Below are 20,811 nucleotides of genomic sequence, written 5' to 3'. Positions count from 1 at the left end.
GAGGTAGTCAGGAAGGCCAAGGACCTACATGGACTGTAGCGCTGACCAGTAAAGTAAATAAAGTACCCATGTTATTCGACGCTGAGTGGGCGCCGGGGCCGCTTCCATCGTTAGAAAAGTTCCCGGATTTGAACCGGCCGGGGATCGAACCCGGGACCTTTAGCATGGTAGTCAGATGCATTACCGACTGAGCCACAGTGGCCACCTAATATTTTTAAAACCGATAATCGCAACTTGCATAATTGTCAGTCCAAGTTTTTTTTCGAGATTTACACTTATAAAAGTACCACATATTACAAACACCAGGACAGAAGTAACAACCCTTTTATTTCCTGGAAAAGATCAGAAAGCATGGTTCCCACACTCATTTTGGAAAAAATACCCGCATTTGAAAAGGACCGAAGCGATGAAGGAAGATATTCGCCAGCGGATACTGCAGAGCCCCGCTAAGTCCACAGCAGGTGGGAGTGTCGCGAACATTATGCAAACAATATGCCGGCGTATTCTGAAGGACCTTAACCTGAAGCCATGCAAGATCAAGGCTTTGCAACAGTTAAAGCCTGCCTGCACACCATTCTAGACGTCTACAGTACTGCACATGGCTACTGCGGGAAATCAAAAGTGGCTTTCTCGATCCCAGTCTACTTCATGACGGACGAGGCATGGCTTCACCTCAGTGGCTATGTTAATTTGCAAAATATGCGGTATTGTTCGGTAGACAACCCATAACAAGTATTTAAACTACTGCTGCATGATGCAAAGATTGGAGTGTGGTGCACTGTGTCAGCAATGAAAATCATTGGACCAATTATCTTCGAAGACACAGTGAACACAGCACGTTACATTGCCAACATCTTACAGCCCTTCGCACATCAAATGACTCCACACGAACGACGTTTCGCGTATTTCCAACAGGAGGGCGAAACAGCACACGCAGTGCATTCTGTTTTCACACCTGACAGAACAGTCTCAAAAGATCTATGGCCTCCACGGTCCCCTGATCTATCCAGTTGTGATATTTATCTGTGGAGCAACCTGAAGGACAAGGTGTACCACAACAATCCATGAACTATTGATGTACTGAAAGAGAACATACGCAACACCATCGAAGACATCCAACGGAACGAATTACAGCAAGTTGCACTGAACATGATCATCGGACCACCCTGTGCCTGGACCATGGTGGTCAACATTTCCAGCAGTACCTGTAGAGATTGAGAAATGCATGTGAGTAGGCTTCTGTGTGATCTAATTGTATAAAAATATACAATTAAATAGCCTTGCCGTTCATATGTTCATTACTTGGTTGGGTTCGGTTTATCTTGGCCCACCCCGTAGTTTCTTGCTGTGGCTTATTTTCTCATTTTAGCAACAAGTTAGTCAAACTGTTTACATAGAAATAGTGTTACGTGTAGTATTTATACGAATATTCAGCGAGTTGATAATGTAATGAGTGTAGTTTCTATGATGTTTGTAATCTTCACATGAATAGTAAGACTGATATTATTGCACTCAATAATGGCTTAGGAAAAGAAACAATATAATTATTGCATTTTATTTGACATAAAATATTCATGCCTAAAAGTACTTTTGTATATGATGGAACAAAATGCAACATCTCATTGATTTATCCTGAGTTCTGATTGTAAAATATGCAAGTGGTAAAATTATAAGTATGAAGTAAGTACATTTTAGTCGGTATTACTAGGTGTGCCAGTTAATAATTCTTAATTTCGTCGCTGGAAGCAAGGGTTGGTGCACAGTCTCAACTGTTACGTCAGTGTGTTGCCAGGACAGTACCTGTCAAAACGCCGTGGATGTGCAACCGAGTGCGAGTGATCATGATATTGGGTTTGTGTGGGAAACATGTTGACCTTTAAACCAAATAAGGAGTATATGCGGCATCCTGCTTTTCTTGTTCAATCAAAAGAAAAAAAGAGTGAAAGCCATCGTATCCTTGTGGAAACGTACAGTGACAATGTCCTAACGCAAGACGCGTGTGCGTTGGTTTCGACGATTCAACAGTGGTGATTTTGACTTGAAAGACAAAGATCGGCCGGGCCAGCCAAAAAAATTCCAAGATGCCGAATTGCAAGCACTGTTGGACGAAGACAATACACAAACAACAAGTGGCAGAGAAGTTAAATGTTGGTCGCCAAACCATATCTGATCGTCTTCATGCCATGGGAAAGATCCAGAAGGCAGGAAAATGGGTCCCACATCATCTGAACGACACACAAATGGAAAAGTGAAAAACGGTGTGTGAAGTGTTGCTTTCTCGGCATGAAAGAAAGTCTTTCTTGCATCGGCTAGTGACTGGGGACGAAAAATGGATCTACTGCGAGAACCCAAAATGCAAAAAGTCATGGGTTGACCCAGGGCAACCTTCAACATCGACCGCAAAACCGAATTGCTTAGGAAGGAAGACAATGCTGTGCATTTGGTGGGATAAGAAGGGTGTGGTGTACCATGAGCATCTGAAACCAGGTGAAACAGTGAATGCCGTTCCCTACCGTCAACAACTCATCAATTTGAACCATGCATTGATCGAAAAGCACCCAGATTGGGCAACAAGACACGGAAAAGTGATTTTGCAGCACGACAACACCTCATCACAGACAGCAAAAGGCGTCACACACACCATTTCTGCACTTGGCTTGGAATTCTTGCCCCACCCACCATACTCACCAGACTTAGCCCCTTCGGGCTACCACTTGTTTTCATCGATGTCTCACTCACTTTCCCAGCAATTACGAAGATGTCGAACAATGGCTTGCTGACTGGATCACCTCAAAATGTGAACGATTTTTCTGGAAGGGCATCCACAATTTGACGGACAGATGGGCACAATGTATAGCTAGCGATGGCGCATACTTTGAATAAAGCATTTGTTACATTTCTCCCCAGATACACTTGTGTTTTCTTTGGATCAATTAAGAATTATTAACTGGCACACCTGGTAGTTACCCCCCCCCCCTCCCTGAGAATTTGACTCCGAAATCTGTAGCTCCCCCTCCCAATTATTTCAAGCTGGCGCCATCATAGTGTACGAAGGGAAATGTACTGTCTTCTGTACTTCTGCACCAGCATACATAAAAATCCATCGCTTAAAAACACACAGGATGTAAGAGAAAAACTAATGAAAATAGTCATGGACAATTTGCACGGTAATACTCATGGATCCCACTGTACATGTTGAAATCTCAGCACCACAAATCATTTTAGAAAATGATTGGAAACTCTTATGCAGAATCAAAGCGAATGCCTCACCTTCTTTCCAACATAAAATTGTTACCCGTATACACCAAAACCTTACCAATCAGCTGATGGGCAAAATCCATGCTTTACTTATGACTTTTTTAAGGATAGAAATAGCAAATTGAGGGCGAAAAAAACACAGGAAAGTTCAATTAAAGTGGTTGTTTTCTTCCCATCGTCATGTTGTAATGTACATAAGAACAACATAGAGATCGTCAAATCTTTCACTTTCTACAACAGTCATAGGAGCACTTTCTGTTGGCGTTCAGCAAAAGATAAATCACCAACCATATAAACATTCAACAAGGCATGTCATGACAAAACAGTTGCACATTGCGGTAACAGGAAAAAAAATACATAACTGTACATATCACATGGAAAAAAGTGAATGAAACATCGCAGAATCATTTCATTTTCATGCAATTAAATCGTGAAAAAACAGCTGTAAAATTCTTACTGGTCAGCAGGTACAAAGAACATATCTTATGCAAGTTTTATTTGGGTACTTAAGATTTTCCGTTAATACTGACTACTGTAAGATCCTATAGTGCCTAAGTACTTGAATAAACTTACAGTTTAAGTTACCACTGAATCCTGGAGTAGGGTAGACACCTATTAAGGTGTCTAAAAAATAACAATAAATTAATCTTAATAAACAAAATATAATTATGCTTAACAATTAGAAATACTTTCTGGTATGCACAGGGATTGAAATAAGACTAAATGGTTGCCCCCTTCAGATATGAAGGCTAGTCACCAAGGCTTTCAGAACTTAAAAGCTTGATCGTGGCTATAGTTAATTAGAAATTTTTGTTGGCTTTCTGGCTCAAGTTCTATATCATCATCTAAGTTCAGATTCAAACCTTGATCAGTCACAACTTCTACTTGCTCTGTTAGTTACTACAGAGCATATTAAGTGACCAATAGATATCTGCCTATCTTAAACAGACCAATTTATAAGATTCAACCATCGTGATGATTCAAAACACGGACATATTTTAAACACATTTTAACATAGACCTGTTATTCAGAATGGCTCAACATACTTTTTTTTTTTAATGTATGTATTGAGCACATGGATTTTAAAAGAGTACCAGAACTGATAACTATTAGTGAACATACATGGATAACATCTAGTGCAAAACTTCAAAATAAAACTTTTATCTCTTAGAAAAAGTAAATTAAGTTATGCCAACTGCACTTCAGTTGTAGAACATTGTTTCAATATCTTATAATATTTACCTGTTTCACTGTAGGGGTCAAAAATAGGGGTGTGCGAGATTCCAAAAAGTTGGGACCGGGAAAAAAAATTCCCATCCCGATCCCGACTTCGGGAAATAAAATCCCACCTTTTTGGGATCCCGAGCAGTCATTTTAAAAAGTCATTAATTATCTTCATTTTCTGCATTGTAAGTGTCTGGAAATTATCGGAAATAGTTAGATCTTTCTCCAGAAATGCAAAAACAATCACTGAAGGTGAAAATGACGATTAGAATTCAAGATTTCCAGAGCTTTGGGAAATTTCGAAAATTTCCAGACTGTCTGGAAAATGCAAATCTTTTCCATGCTGAATGTCAGGATTGAAAAAATTTCCCATCCTCACCCAAATAATTCTGTCCCGCACACCGCTAGTCCAAACAAAAAGCATCTTGTAAGATACTGATAATTAAATGAACTGCAGTTAAACAGAGGCAATTTCTTAATCTAGTACCATGTTCTCATACATTATGTAAACGTAAACTCCAAGCTTACGAAGTAGCACTGAAGGAATAACTCTTTAAAAGCAACAACCGGTAACGGAACCAGTTGTCTTGTCAGTTTAGTATGGCTTCCTCATAGAAACACTGTTCCAAACATGAATATGCTAATCTTATGAATATGAAAGAACACACCTGGAGCATTATGCTTATCTTGTCAGTATAGTAGTATAGCAGCAATGAACAACTTGAAAGCAGTTTATAATAACAACATGAATTTGTTTTAATGGTATTTCTTTCATTTCAATTTTACACATAAGGAAAATACACATCACGGTTATGGAAATCTTAAGTACCCGTCATCCTAAATTTAAGTAGACCAAACTTCAGCTTCTTTCACAAAATTCACGAGGAAAAAAAAAAGAGAAATCTTTCAACTATCAGTAACCTTAATACTGAATAACAATTGCAGTTAACAAATTTCACTTTAATCTTAATTTTGTTACATCAGTTGAAAAAATAGTTCCAAAACAAACTTTAAACCTTTCATAACCACTGAACATGTGATTTCTTACTTCCTAGTCATTTGTTTTGTTAATTGTGGCACAAAGCTATCACATTCCTTTGCAAATTTTCATTTTGTCAATCTTCCCCCCCCCCCCTGTTATTCTCAAAGTGGCCCATTTTGTACAGGAACATGTTCATTCATCTTGAAGAAAATAATAATATTTTGTTTTTCAATTATATAAAGGTGTAGAAAATATGGAGGAGAGGCATGTCAGAAAAATATATATATCTCGTACATCTTCCCTCTACGGGATTTGCCTCTTGTCACTTTTATTTTACTTGAATTCAGATTGGAGAGGGAGTCAAAAAAGGTGAAAGGGGCTTAGTATAAAAGAAAAAAAATATGTGTCAAAACGTCAAACAAGGCTATGCATTTCTTGAGTAACCATCCCTGTTATATCACCCTTTGGTGTTTCACTGGATTATATTAATTATTAACAACAATATTCACGGTTTACAACAGACAAAATATTATGCACAAGGAAATTTCAGGGTAAGCACACGCAGGGTTTTCTATGAGAATTTGAATGACACCAACTATGTTTCTCTTTAAATAGGGCAATGTACTTCCTATCAACTATTCTTTACAAAAAAAAAGAGCAGCAAATGAAAGCAAGAAAAAACCGTAATGCTGCCACTCAACTAAACCGACCAACTAGTCTCTCTTGCCAAGTGAAAAAAAAGGAAAGAAACTAACGCGTGGCACTATTTATATAATTATTTCCCAACTAATGAAAAAAAAATACTGCTATCAATGTACAGTCACGGACACTGCTGGGTTGTAACAATCCCATTCAAAGATAATGGTATCATTACAACCCAGAAGTATCCGTGACTGTACAATGAAAAAAAAAGTGTACGGGAGAACTAAAATATAGAATAACAACATACAGTGTGTGCCCTAAGGACTAATGCACAGTTAATGAAGAATACGGTTGATGAACGACGCAAATAACTTATTTTGGCATATCCTAGGAGAAATACTAATGTGAATTACACCATCATTCACAGCATAATGACCCTCACACAGCCGTCAGACAATAACTCTGTGGTAATTCCCCGTTTCGACTTCCACTCCGTCTCACAAACCATTCATCGGCACCGTGCCATTTGGTTGACTCTCTGCTACGACAGCATCGTCTGTACCTGAAAATATGTAAACAAATTAATAGAAACAAACTAACAGGACTATGTGTGCAGAGAAGACTGCAAGTTGGCAGATGGCAGCCTTCCTTCTTTGCTTGGTGAATGGGCTCAGGAAAAGGCACAAACGACAGCTTGATGTATGGCTTGTATCTTACAACTAGTAATGGATGACATTGGAAATTTCAAATTTGGTATCGCGATATATCCTCACAGATGATACGATATTTTTTCCATGTCATGATATCGGCAATATATAGTCTCCCAAGATATATATCGCCAAATATAGTGATGATATATCACTGACATGATATATATCACCAAAATATCATGACGATATATTACAGACACTAGATATATCGCCAAAATATCATGACTATATACTACTTACAACTATCGCTTACCAGTTTGCACAGTGTTATTTGAAAGTGGGAGTGAGATCTGTCTAATAAAAAAATCCTTCCCAATCTAAGTTCTTCTTAAGGGTTCGCATAACCACTTTTCGTAGATGCAAAATAATCTAACACAGTTCCTTTTAGAGGTTTTTATTTTATTTTATCTGCAACTAGCCATCTGAGGTTGTGTTGCTTTATGTGTACCTTAAAAAGATCTGAGAAACCAGGATGAAACATCAGATAAAATAAAATAAAAACCACTAAAAATAACTAAGATTATTTTGAATCTTTCCCAAACTGATTTTCACAACCCAGCAATTGGATATGAGAGAGAAAGATTTCGAAACAATTCCTATTTGGAAACATAAAACTGTGGGATTTCCAATGCCTTCAAGAGATTGTGGTCTGCCAATTTGCTATCTTCTACGTGCCCTTGGCATAAGTGAACATATTGCTGTGCATACTTATAAAGAAATATGTTAACATGTGAGTATACTGTCCTGCGAACAGTACTTTTTGCCATTATTTTTGTTTCTTTAAATGTGAAACCCTAAAATATTGATATCTTTTTGTGTATTTTTTGGTAGGAAGGGGGAGGTCCTGTTGGATTTGAATTTAGACATTTGGCTGACAAGGAATCTGTATCTCAGTAAATTACTGAGTGGGGTGAGACCATGAGTGGTCAAGTCCTGCTGGTAAGCAGGCATGCAATTCAAACCAAGTATCTCAGAAATAACAATTAATAAATATTACATTAATATTGTATTGTACATTAATAGGTAAAAAATGGTGTAAGAATATAGATATAAAAGGATGTATTCATTATCTAGCGTACATGTAGTTAACATTTGAATTAAAGCAACTTCCCTGGCAAGGAAAACTGTGTCAAATAGATAAGGAACTTAATATTTATTAAATAACAAGAAAGAATGTTAGATCCAGTTTGGCAGAAATAAATAACCCTCGATTATACAGCAAATGCTAAACAAGTATATTTTCATTGTTTAATGTTAGTACTTGCTAAGTCTTCTTGGAGGGGGGGTCCAGACCGAAAACGTGGGACTTTTTATATGGGTCAACTTTAAGCCAAAAATTTCGTAGAGAGGGGGATACTATCATGGCAGTGAACATCCTTCATATTTCTACTTCTAACAACTATTTTGAAGATCATGAGTCATTGCACCACACAAGATTGTAATTTTTAAGTTTACTAAGAAGTATACATATTACACTCCACAAGTGAGTACAAATAATTTTTTCACAAAATGAAAACTTAACAAGCTCTAAATGTGCATCTCCCCCATTTTTCTATCCCCAGGATTATGCACAGCTTCAAACAAAAGCTCATAGTTTTCAGTCTGTGATTTCTGCAGTCATCCCTATTTTTGACACTGAACAAGTCCAGTTGGCGCATGCGCACTTCTATCCATGGTTTCAGCTAAGGAAGCCAGACTGTAATGGCATCACAGTGTTAGACAATGTGTTCTTTTCGGATGATGTGTGGTTCCACCTCAGCGGCTATGTCTGTCGGCAGAATTACAGAACATGGAGTTTCGAAAATCCACATGTCTTTGTAGAGTCTCCCCTTCATCCTCGGAAAATCGGTGCTGAAGAATCACATTATTGAAGCTATTCAGAATGTAACTGTAGAAGTGTTCCATAGTTGCTAGGAACATGGTGAACCATCTGGATATGTGCATCGAAGAACAAGGACATCACTTCCAGCATTTCCCGTAGTAGTTCAGGTATCTGTTACACACACTACTCATATGTCTGTACCTCGGGGTCGATTCTAAATTCAATGCACTGTACAATCATATTACATCTGTTGGAAAATTAGGAATTTTTAGTAAAAAGCAAAGATGAATGAGAAAAAAATTAGAGAAAAGGATAAGGGAAGTATGAGAGAGGAACAGTATGGATTTAGAAGAGGCAGATCAACAGTAGATCTGACATTCTCCATAAGGCAATTATAGGAAAGGCACTATGAGTATGGAAATGATTTGATTATGGCATTCCTAGATATAGAAAAGGCATACGATAGCATGGAACAGAACAAAGATTTGGAAGGCTCTAAGAGAGAAAGAAGTCGAGGAAGAGATAGTGTGTAGAGTGCAGAGCACATACAAGGCCAACTAGAGCTGTGTGAAGAACAGAGTGGTTCAGTATAAGTAATGGACTAAAACAGGGAAGTGCTCTTTCCCCACTGCTCTTCATAATTACAATGGATGCAATTAACGAAGAGATGGGGAAGAAGATAGGCGAGGAAGAGATGAAGGCCCTGTTGTTCGCTGATGACTTAGTAATATGGAGAAAATCAGAAGAGCAGGAATGAAATTCAATGCAGAAAAGAGTGAGGTGCTAATAACAAGAAACAGAGCCCGAAATGAACCAAGAATAAAGATGGACACGGAAGAGTTGAGGGTAGTGGAGAGCTTCAAATTTCTAGGAAGCATAATTGAGAGAAGTGCAAGAATAGATGAGGAGGTAAACAGAAAAAGACAAATGGGTGGTGGACTATATCAAAGATAATTATGGAACAGGGATGCACATATGAAATGCAAATTTCTTTCTTTCTCTCTCTCTCTTCTCTCCCTCCATCCATCCATCTCTCTCTCTCTCCCCTCTTCCTCTCTCTCTCTCTCTCCTCTCTCTTGCCCCCCTTCTTTCTCTCTCTCTAATTCCCCTCCCCGTCTCTCTCTTCCCAGCCTCTTTCTCTCTCTCTTCCCGGCCTCTTCCTCTCTCTCTCTCCCTCAGAAAGAAAGAAAAGAAAAGAAGGAGAGAGAGAGCACTCTTTCTCTCTGGGAGAGAGAGAGAGAGAGAGAGAGAGAGAGAGAGAGAGAGAGATTCTCTTTCTCTCTCTTTTCTTCTTCCCTTTCCTTTTCGAGAGAGAGAAATCTCTCTCTCTTTCTGAAAGAAGAGAAGAAGGGTTGGGGGGGGGGGTGTTGGTGGGGGTTAAGAAAGAGAGAGAGATACAGAAAGACAGAGAGAGAAGGGAGAGAGAAGAAAGAAAAACTACCCTTTTTTCTCTCTCTCTCTCTCTCTCAAGAAGAAAAAGTTAATATATAATACATACTACGTGCCAATAATTACGTATGGAGCAGAGACTTGGATGATGACAGAGAGACAAAAGAAAGATGCAGGCAGTGGAGATGAAATTTTTAAGGAGTAAGGGGAAGACTAGAAGGGATAGAATAAGGAATGAGGAGCTCCGACAGACAGTGGGGGGGGGGGGGGGTGTAGCTTTAGGACAGGAGAGATCAGGCATGAGATGTTTCGGACACATGAAGAAAGGATGGATGCAGAAAGACTACCAGTAAGAGCTTACAATGCACAAGGAGTGGGAATAAGGCCAAGGGGGAGACCAAGATGTCTGTGGAAAGAGCAGATAGCGGAGAGTGTTAGGAGAAGAGGACAAGATTGTAACACCGTGGAAAGAGGAGTGGTGGAAGACCAGGAAAAAAATAGAGAGGCTTGACTTCTATGTCGACCCAGCCAGAGGCAGGAAACTGCAAAGGATGATGATAGAAGAATGGGGGGGGGGGGGATTCCTGATTTTTTCTCTTCAAAATCTAGATTTCAGGCTTATTAAAGAGCATACAGTATTGCTACCAAATTCTCCTGTCAGAAGTGGATTTTATATTTTTTTGTGTTCAATTTGTAATGCTGTTGCAGTGCATCAAACTTTCCTATTTTACTAGAGTTACATAACTAATTCAGTACCTTGCAGTGCACGACAAAAGTTCTTGCTGTTGACCCACTCTTCACACAGGGATAGGTTGAACATAGAAAATGCAGGGTCTCCTGTGACGTTCTTCGCAATGGTCAGAAACTGAGGCAACTTTTCCGGTAAGGTCCTGTCATTCTCTGCTGAATATGTCTCCAATAAAATGAGACCAGAACACCTGTGGAAATAATTGCACATGAAGGATGAAATTACACCGCAAGCAATTCTTCTGTGCAAAATTAACAGGTTTCAGTTCTCTCTGAGCATGCACAATTATCAGTTTCATTCTATTAACCTTTTGAGTCCCAAGGCCATTTTCACAAGTAAGCCTTACGGTCCCGAGCCAATTTTGAGCAAAATGCAGAGTTTCAATTAAATGAGTGTAGATCGGAGACTAATTGCCCTAGAGAGATGAGTGATATACCGTTGTACGCAGAATGAACCAGAGATTCAGACTATATGAAATTTATGCAAATTTGGCGTATATATGGAGGGGAAAAGGGGGGAAATCCCCTGAAAATACTTTTTTTATTTAAAAAATGGGGTTTCGCCCCCCTCCTGCCCCCTCGAAAAAGTACATGACAGTGTCGACATGCACATGAAAATGATCGCTGACATGTAAGGAACACAAAAATATTTGCATTATTATCATATGACCAATGTAACTTGAGTTGTACATCCCAAAAGGAATGGTCGGCACGCCACTGATTCAAGCTTCAAAATGCAGCGGTACCTTGAAATGACTTTAGCTCAGAGACTATTTGCCCTGGAGATATGAACTATATACCGTTGTACGCAGAATGAATCACAGATTTAGACTATATATAATTTATGCACATTCGGCGTACATGTGGAGGGGAAAGGGGGGAAATCCCCTCAAAAATACTTTTCTTCCCCCCCGAAAAAAATGTCAAAATGCACAAAATGCAAAATTTATGCAAATTTGGCGTATATATGGAGGGGGAAGGGAGAAAAACCCCCAAAAATTATTTTAAAAAATTGTTGAAATGTTTGAAATTTATATTTTCCCTTGAAAAGAGACGCAAAAGAGAAGTCCCTTTTCCCGCCTTTTCACCTCCATTTTCATGAAGAAAAAAAAAAGGTGCAAGAAACATTTCTGTTAAATACATGTGTTAGGAACAATATAAAACAAAAATCGAAATTCTAGCCAAAAATAGAAAAGTTATAACGTAAAAACTACGACCTTGACACAGCGTCTCGACTGAGACACTTGGGACCGTGAGCGTTACTTTTAGATATCTCGATCGAGACGCTTGGGATCCAAAAGGTTAATGTTGAATATTTGTTACTTAGTATTTAACTTTGGAACTACAGGGTGATTCAAAAAGGACTTTACAACTTTGAAAGCATATAGAAATTTATTCAGATAACTTACAGAGTCAGTTTGGGTGCCATTGCAAAGCAAAACACAAAGTTTTGATTCACGTAGTCCATTAGTACCGAACTCACCCACCAGTAGCACTGTCAGCATTGTTCTTGAAAATGGCTACTTTTACTGGTGCGGAACGTGCTCGCTGTGTGTTTTGTTTCATGAGATGCAATTAGCACCTGCAGTGCAACGTAAGTTTCTTACGGAGTATTGTAAGGTGCTTCCTAGCAGGCCTACAATTTACTCTTGACACCAAACCTTCGTTAAATCACCCTGTATAATATAACATATAAGTTTGACATGGATTTTTATGCAGCCAAAATATTTGCGAAGTGCCATATTTATTCAAACTCAAGATGCCATCAAATGTAACATCCATCTTAAATACGGCTTGAGCTCTTGAAAAAAAAAAATCTTCCAATTTAAGGTGCACAAATGTACATAAATTTAAGTAAGATATGGACAAGACAATGAGCATACATTGGCTGGCAATCCCTACCATCTTACAAAGAGAAGAATAGGATATAAATGATTCTCTTGTGATGAAGAATGTGTGGAATAGAATGAAAAAGTAATGCATTGAAAAGTCACTATAGCATGGGGATCAAAAGAGAGAGAGAGAGAGAGAGAAAAGTTTCATGGAAAAATCACAACTGATATATTCTGACAATAAAAGAACAGGTTTTTAAAAACAAACATGACACTACTACTGTATTAGTCCAACAGCCACAAGGAAAGTAGCACCATTTTTATAAAGGTGGCAAGAGATTCTTGAACCTGTGGTTCCGGGAATACAACGTTTGTCACTAGAACTGCAATAATGTGCTTAATTTCAATGTAACTTTAACCATTATTTTGTTCGAACTCCACATGTTTCTCATTACTAGAGGCATGCATATTTCTTTTTTGACGAAAAAACGAAATGTGAAATAACACATTGCCAGGGCTCGAAAAATCCCAGTCGCCAGGTCGACTAAAAATTTCAGCCTGGGAACTGTGATCTTTTGCTGTAATATTGCCGTTTTTTTTTTAAGTTTGCATGTACGAAATTTTGAAGATTCTAAGTTCAAATTGCACTACAGCGTAAGTTAGCAAATAATTTTTTTTATCAACGTTGTGAACATTTCATAGAATCAGTAACTATTCCTTACTCCTTGTCCCCCAACCCCTAATCTCCTGCTTTCTCATATGATTTAGCGATGTTTTGAATACGGTGATGCTCAACTTTTTACAGTATGCACAATTGCCAGTAGGTGGTCTTCTGGCGCCTGAATTTCAGAGCTGGCACCTAGCTCTGAACAAGATTTTTCGAGCACTGCACATTGTAATGTTCATTTTCCATGTTTCTGAAAGGTGTGAGGTGCATTTTCCTACCCCAATCTGTCCCGAAATGATGCGAAATGAACTGCAAAATGTGAAATAGACTCTTAAACATGAAATTTAGAGTTTATTTACAGACGTGACACTTTCTGAAGTCAGAACTATCCTGTGAGTTATGCAATTCACGGAAAATTGATTAATTCTGCTGTAAATATTTGAGAAGCAAAAATGGATCCCTTTATACAGGAATATGCTTATTTTGTGTAGTAAGTGCAGTTTTAAATCAAATTTTGGATTATATTCACATGTTTAAAACCAAAATGTTATTTTATATATCACCTTTTCACCGCTATAACAGCGAAATTTTATTTTATTTACCACCTTTGAACCCGAAATTGACTGATTTGTACTGAAATTTTGCTATTTTGTTTACCAAAAATATGTGCCTCTACTCATTACAGGTGGCTTCATAGATAAGTGTAGCCATTTCTCAAAATTTTTTGATCAACTTGGTAATTTGTCTGCATCTGGAGTCATTTGCTGTAACACAACAGGATCAGACCAGCTCTCCGGTTTTTCTTGGGTTAACATCAAACCACATGTAATCAAAAACTTTTGCTGCTCAAATTTAAGGACGTCTGATTCATGTTTTCCCAGCCGTATTATGGATCACCCTGTAGATTTATTTATCTTCACATTCTTTTTTCTTATACAACTTCGAACATTGCTTTTGCCTAGAGATGAACGATGTTTAGATTGAACTGACGGAAATATCCATGCCTACAATGAGGTTCCAACACTGAACATTTGGTACCAAGATAGTGAGGCCACCACCCATTATCTTGACCAATGGCGTGACTGCAATGAATGACTCCTGCGTATTGCTCTAATGCTATATCATTCCAGTATTAGCTTCAACCCACTCACCAGTTATGTTACTAATTTTGTTTATGCCATTATGTTGCCATGGAAACTATGCCATAGTCATGTGGAATTTCATTTCCAAACACAAACACAGAAATACTTAAACATACCTAGGATGACATGGCTCCCTGTAGATGTCAAGCTGAAAATACTGATTGTTCACAAGAAAACAGCGCCTTTTCTTGAAAATCGTGAAATGACTTTCGTCACGCTGAGCAAGCATGTTGATGTAGTCTCGATGTGTGATCTGCGTTTTCACCTCCACTATTTGGCCTCGCATTTTCGGTTTCCTTATGGTATGTGTATAGCTCCAGTGGCCTGCCAAAAAGATAATTTCATCAAGTTTTCTATTTAAATACAACAAAAATCAAGTGGCCATTGACACAATATACAGTTTTTCAGTAATACAGTGTAGGAAATTTCATTGCAGTTTAGGAACACTTTCTTTGTAGATCTGTACATAAAAATAAAAAAAGGTCTTCCTTGAAGTACATAACTGAGGAAAGGCAAAGGTAAAGTTCCCCATGCATATAGCACTGTGCCATGATGGCACATTTAGGGTAATGGTGGTAGGGTCCCACACATTCTCGAGCTTGACATTTTGGAGGTGATGTGATCAGCACCACACTCCAGCCACCTTTATCCTCCAGGGTTGCTCCCAGGCATCCTTTTAGTTGAGGCTGGGTGAGCATCAAAACCACTTTAAGCATACGGCAGGTACAATTCTGACCCTAGATCACCCACCTGAAGGATAAAAAATTGTAAAAATAAATTCTTTCGATCAGGTACTAGATTCTTAAAAAGCATTTTCGAAACATCTTTCTGATGTCAGAAGAATATTTGGATCTGATTAGGTTAACACAGCACTTGGAGCAGACACCTAACTAAATAAGAAATGTGTTGTACAATTACCATGTTTTAAGACTGGAAAACTCACTGCATGAATAAGTAATTAATGTGTGCAAAGAATCAAAAAGAAAACATGTTCCATGCTGATTTCCATGTTTCTCTGCATGAATTTCAGCACAGAAAACAATCCTTCACAAGGAAGCAAAAGAGATGTCTAGTCATATAAACATTTACGACCATGCCACACTAGGAAAAATTCAATTTATTTGTGAATTAGGACAAAATCTAATACGATAACTTTAGAAATAAACACATTTTAATAGATTCTGTGGAAAATCCTAATTGCTGTAAAAGTGTGTACTTTGCTACGGGGATGTGGGGGTAGGGCCCCCCACATTCTATTGATATAGGCCATGTTGGAGGTGATGTGATGAGCACCAAGCTTCTGGCACCTTTACCCCCCCAGTTACCCATTTAGTTGAGGCTAGGTGAGCCCCAGAGCTGGCTTATGCAGGGACAATGCCGGAAAAAGTTCCCACCTTAGATCACCCACCCTGGGAATCAACGACGGGTCTCCCACATGGCAGTCTGCCACCCTATTGACTAGACCAATGCGGTTCCCCTAATTGTGGAATAGTTTCTTAATGTCAATTAGTTTTCCCTTTTGATACCAACACACTCCAAAATTATGTTCTCAATCCTTGGAAATACCTCATGCACTAAAAACAAAGAATTTATCTAAAGCTTTTTTCAGACAGCAGAAACACCCATCCACTGTGTGACAATTTTGTTATTCACATAATTATTAAACTACAGTAGTGTATGCAGTAGATACTGTGTAAAGTTTGCTCAGATATGCACTAGAAATCAAATATAAACTCTTAAATATCCCCATCATATCCTTATTTTAATCCTCTTTGTTTGCTTGCTTCGTTGCTTACACATGTACAATGAAATATGTTGGTCAATCACGATTCAAATCCAGAATTAGAATATCTGACCTCGCTTCAATTTCCCTGCTGTTCTGCCTGTATCTATTTTAATTCTCTAACTAGATACTGCTGATACACTTGTATCTACTGTATACAGTGATTAGCGAAACAGGGTGGCATTATCACATGATTGTTAATATGATTGGGGGAGATATACAGAGGACGGACAAAAATATGGAAACACCATGACATCGAAACTGGTGAAATCGACGCAATTTTTCCGCTTGAAAATCGGACGCAGTGCGTCATTTGTTTGTTTTGCGCCATGAGATAGGACCGGCAGGCGTCGACAGTTGCGATGTAGACAGAGTGCAGTGCAGTTGATACTGATTCATGTCCGAGCTGACAGTGTTTCGAAGAGGGCAAATTGTTGGTGTCTGCTTGCAGGCGCCTCTGTGTCCAAAGTAGGCATGTTATTTGGTATATCGAGAGGGACTGTATCCAAGGTCATGATGGTATAATAGTGTGTCCAGAAGGACATCGTCAGATTAACACCTGCGTGGACGAAAATGTGCACTGAGTGACAGAAACAGAAGGACATTGAGGAGGATGGTGACCATGTTTTGCATGAAGAATGGTCCAGAATTCCCTTATACACTATCCAGGACTTATATTTGCCCATTCGTCGGAGATTGCAGGCCGTTTTGGATGCTAAAGGCGATCCTACACCTTATTAGTTACAGCATTCCATCTATTCGCAGGTGTTTCCATACTTTGTTCATCCCCTGTAGGTTATAGTTTAAATAGAACAAGATCCTCCCAGGACTATAAATAAGGTTAAGTACGAGGGTCACTATTTATATTTTGAGCCTAACAATGAAAAAACAGGAATTTGGCATTGAAAACTGCTTTATTGTTTTTCGAAGTATTCTCCTTCACTTTTGCATTCGTTCGAACCATTTGTCAAAGCAGTTTTTCCAATCTTCTTGAGACACCTCCATAATATGGTTTTTGAACGCATCAACGGCGTCTTCCGCCGACGAAAATAGTTGTCCACGCAATTTATTCTTGACATTCGGGAACAAGAAGTAGTCATTGGGTGCCAAGTCGGGACTGTACGGCGGATGACCCATCAATTCGATTTTTTGACTGTTCATAAAGTCGGTTGTTAGACGAGATGTGTGACAGCTGGCATTGTCTTGATGAAGAATGATCCTACGGCGTTTGTTTGTTTTCCGTATTTGACCGAAGACCTCTGGCAAGCAAATTCTTGTGTACCATTCAGAGTTGACCGTTCTACGTTCCTCTAAAGGCACAGTTGCCACATGACCAGTTTTCCCGAAAAAACAGGCGACCATTTGTTTCGATGTGCTTCGAGCGCGAACAACTTTTGTTGGATTGGGTTCATCTTGAAACAACCATACAGTTGACTGCTGTTTACGTTCCGGCTCATATGCATATATCCATGATTTGTCACCTGTTACAATCTTATATACGTCTTTTGAAGCACCACGATTGTATTTATTGAGCATTTGTTTGCACCAATTGACGCGAGCGTCTTTTTGAGTTTTTGTCAAATTGTGTGGGATCCGAGAACATAGCTTTCTCACAGCTAAATGATCATGTAATATTTTATATATGCTGGTGGAACTAATGCCTATGGTTGCCTCGATCTCACAGTATGTCACATGATGATCTTGCAGTATTAGGTTTTGCACAGCATCAATGTTTTCTTGAACAACAACTGATTTTGGACGACCTTCGCGAATCTCGTCGGTGAGCGAATGGCGGACACGATTAAATTCGTTATACCAGCGTTTCACAGTGGCAAAGGATGGGGCTTCATCGCCAAATGTGGAAGTAAGTTGATCGATGCACTCTTGTCTTGATAATCCACGTCGAAAATCGTAAAAAATCGTCACACGAAAATGTTCACGAGTTAATTCCATTTTATTGTTGTCGCGCAATCTCCAAGGCACCATAAACAACACAAATGAAGCTATTGACAAAACATTTGAAGTACTTTATGGCAATAATGCCAAACGATTCCGTGCAAACGTCAAATCGTGCCTAACTTCAATCAGTGTTGCCAAGGCTCAAAATATAAATAGTGACCCTCGTAGTGCAAAATATTTATTTTTAATGGACAACACCTTGAAATCTAATACTACCTACTTGACCCAATACTACTTTTTAGCTATTTTTAAATATCATAGACAGTTTATTTGTTGCCAACACCAAGAGGTGTTACTCAAACCATATTTCTATCCCTGATTAGATGTTAAAGGAACATGCCATTGCTCGACAAAATAACTGTAATCTACTCTGCCTGTAAAATTGCATTTCCAACTGTGGCTCACCCTTCTGGCCTCGTTTTCTCAACCGAGCCTGCATATTTGTGGTTTTCGTTTGCAGGTAGTTATGTACAACATCGAAGTCTTGGAATGGAGGAAACGCTGAGTCTGATGGAATGCCCTTGACTAAGAACTTTAGCTTCTTTGAGTTCACCAACAACCGGTCTCCGGTGTCAATGTCAAGCTTCTGGCACACACACTGGAAGCAAAGAGTAAGTCTTTAAAATCTTTAACCTTAGAATACAAAACCATTATAATTTTTACTTTGGTGCTATTAGTTTAGATTCTTATAATTTTAAGAACATATAATTTGATATATTTTTAGGGCCATTATTTATTAAAAACTATATATTTTCTTATAGACCTTGGGGAAAAAATTTAAAAATACAGTTTTTGATTCATTTTTAAAAAGAATAAACAACAAACTTCTTGTTTGCTTGATAGTTAGTTAAATGTCATAAAACATATATAATCCACAACAAATTTTACAAATAGATATCAGTTAGGTACATGCTTGAATATTACAGTTCGAAAATTTAAAATTTGTAAAACACTATGCTTCTATATGGAATACTCTGGATCCAATTCTCGAGGAACTTGGCAGAGAATTCCAATGACACATTCCAAGCCATAGCCATAGAAATAAATATAATTTCTTAAAAACCAGTTTCATGGATAAGTGAGTACTTCATTTCAGTATAATAATAATTTCCTACTATGTTTTCTTTCCTAAAAAACAGGAATAGAATTTAACTTGGTGCAAATTGGTGCCATTTAATTACTTTTTTTCTGAATATAAAGGTATAATTCATACGCACTGGTTTTGTAGAGTAAATGTTTAAATAAGAAGTTAGTTTTCTAGAACAAAACTCATGACAATCATCTGGTTACATACACTAATTAAGCAGGTGAATGAACAATTCAGGGTCTTTGTAAAGTTAGAATACTGGTTAAATTTTGATAAATTGTTATTGGTATTTTAATGGTATCAGCAAAAAATTCATATCTGCCCATCCGTAGTACAGGGAAGTGAGACTTTTTTCCCTTCCACTAAAAATATGAATGTTTTTCTTAATGAAATATGTTTTTAACACTCCAGCAGGCGTACTTTTTTTATAACATGAGTAGGCATGTGGGGGACTTTGTCACCCCAGCAGTTTTTCGTTTAAAATTTTCCTTGTTTTACATTTACAATTGAATACCTTTATTTAGACATGTTCTTACATTTTATTTTTATACACACACACACATACATACATACATACACACATACATACATACATACACACATACACACACACACACACACACATACATACATACATACATATATACACCACACAAATAGAAATAATTCAATATTTCGCGATCTGAGTCGCATTTTCAAGAAGGTAGATAAAAGATCGACGACACTCTGTGCCTCTACTCAAAGTGTCGTCGATCTTTTATCTACCTTCTTGAAAATGCGACTCAGATCGCGAAATATTGAATTATTTCTATTCGTGTGGTAAGTGTTTACTGTCTCCTTCATTATTTGTATTTATCCGCCCTTCTGGCACCATTTCAACCCTATTCCTGTGTTATATATATATATATATATATATATATATATATATATATATATATGTAGATTTGAGGTTTTACATATTTATGATATTTATTTATGTTCGCTTTTAAAATAAAAAGATTCTTGCAAACTTTATTTGTGTCTTGAGTTTACAAAGGTCTATTTCTTTTTATTTCATTTCACGCATACAATAAGAAGTTGTTTTTATCTAATAAATGGCATGATGAATCGATAGAAATATTAAATAAAAATCAAACTTTATTGCTATAATAGATAAAACTAATAATACATACAAATGTAACCAAAAAATAATAACAATAAAAATTAAAATTTTAGTTACACGAGAAGGTACCCCAAGAATGTGAGCAAATGGAAACATGCATCTGGTATGTAGACGAAGATAGACAGAAGAAAAGATAATTTCTCTGTCGGTAGTAGAAACTCCAATGGAATAATACAAGAGCAGATGGCAGGGTGGTGCCAGCCATGGCTCGACACAGCAAAAACACATGGTTGTGGGGTAACAAGTCCCCCAGCGTGCCTGCCGGAGGGTTGAAAAATATATACGAGTGTAATTTGGTCTGCAGTGTTGTAGCAGTACAGAGTTCCCAATCACTTTGGAAAATATTATTCTCAGACTCCAGGTCAACAACAGTTAACATATCGTTTTAATTTATCCACAAACCTT

At 37.9% G+C, this 20,811-nt stretch overlaps 1 protein-coding gene across 3 annotated transcripts in view; it reads right to left on the bottom strand.

The window, feature by feature from the left end:
- Window positions 1-3,405: 3,405 nt before the first annotated feature.
- Ttd14 (TRPL translocation defect 14) overlaps window positions 3,406-20,811 on the bottom strand; it is a 126,402-nt gene continuing 108,996 nt past the window's right edge. For 2 of the 3 annotated variants that reach the window (XM_083125620.1, XM_083125621.1), the window contains 4 exons: window positions 18,563-18,755; window positions 14,532-14,739; window positions 10,784-10,965; window positions 3,406-6,668 (listed from right to left, as the gene is read on the bottom strand). In XM_083125620.1, the coding sequence (XP_082981746.1) occupies window positions 6,604-6,668; window positions 10,784-10,965; window positions 14,532-14,739; window positions 18,563-18,755 (648 nt within the window). In that variant the 3' untranslated portion in view covers window positions 3,406-6,603. Of the gene's footprint in view, window positions 6,669-10,783; window positions 10,966-14,531; window positions 14,740-18,531; window positions 18,756-20,811 lie in introns of those variants that run through there. The other variant, XR_014441916.1, reaches the window with a different exon arrangement.

Source organism: Lepisma saccharinum, chromosome 7 (assembly GCF_977018435.1).
Source record: "Lepisma saccharinum chromosome 7, izLepSacc3.1, whole genome shotgun sequence".
NCBI lineage: Eukaryota > Metazoa > Arthropoda > Insecta > Zygentoma > Lepismatidae > Lepisma > Lepisma saccharinum.
The sequence above is the reverse complement of the archived record's forward strand: the minus strand, read 5'-3'. Positions and strand labels throughout refer to the sequence as shown.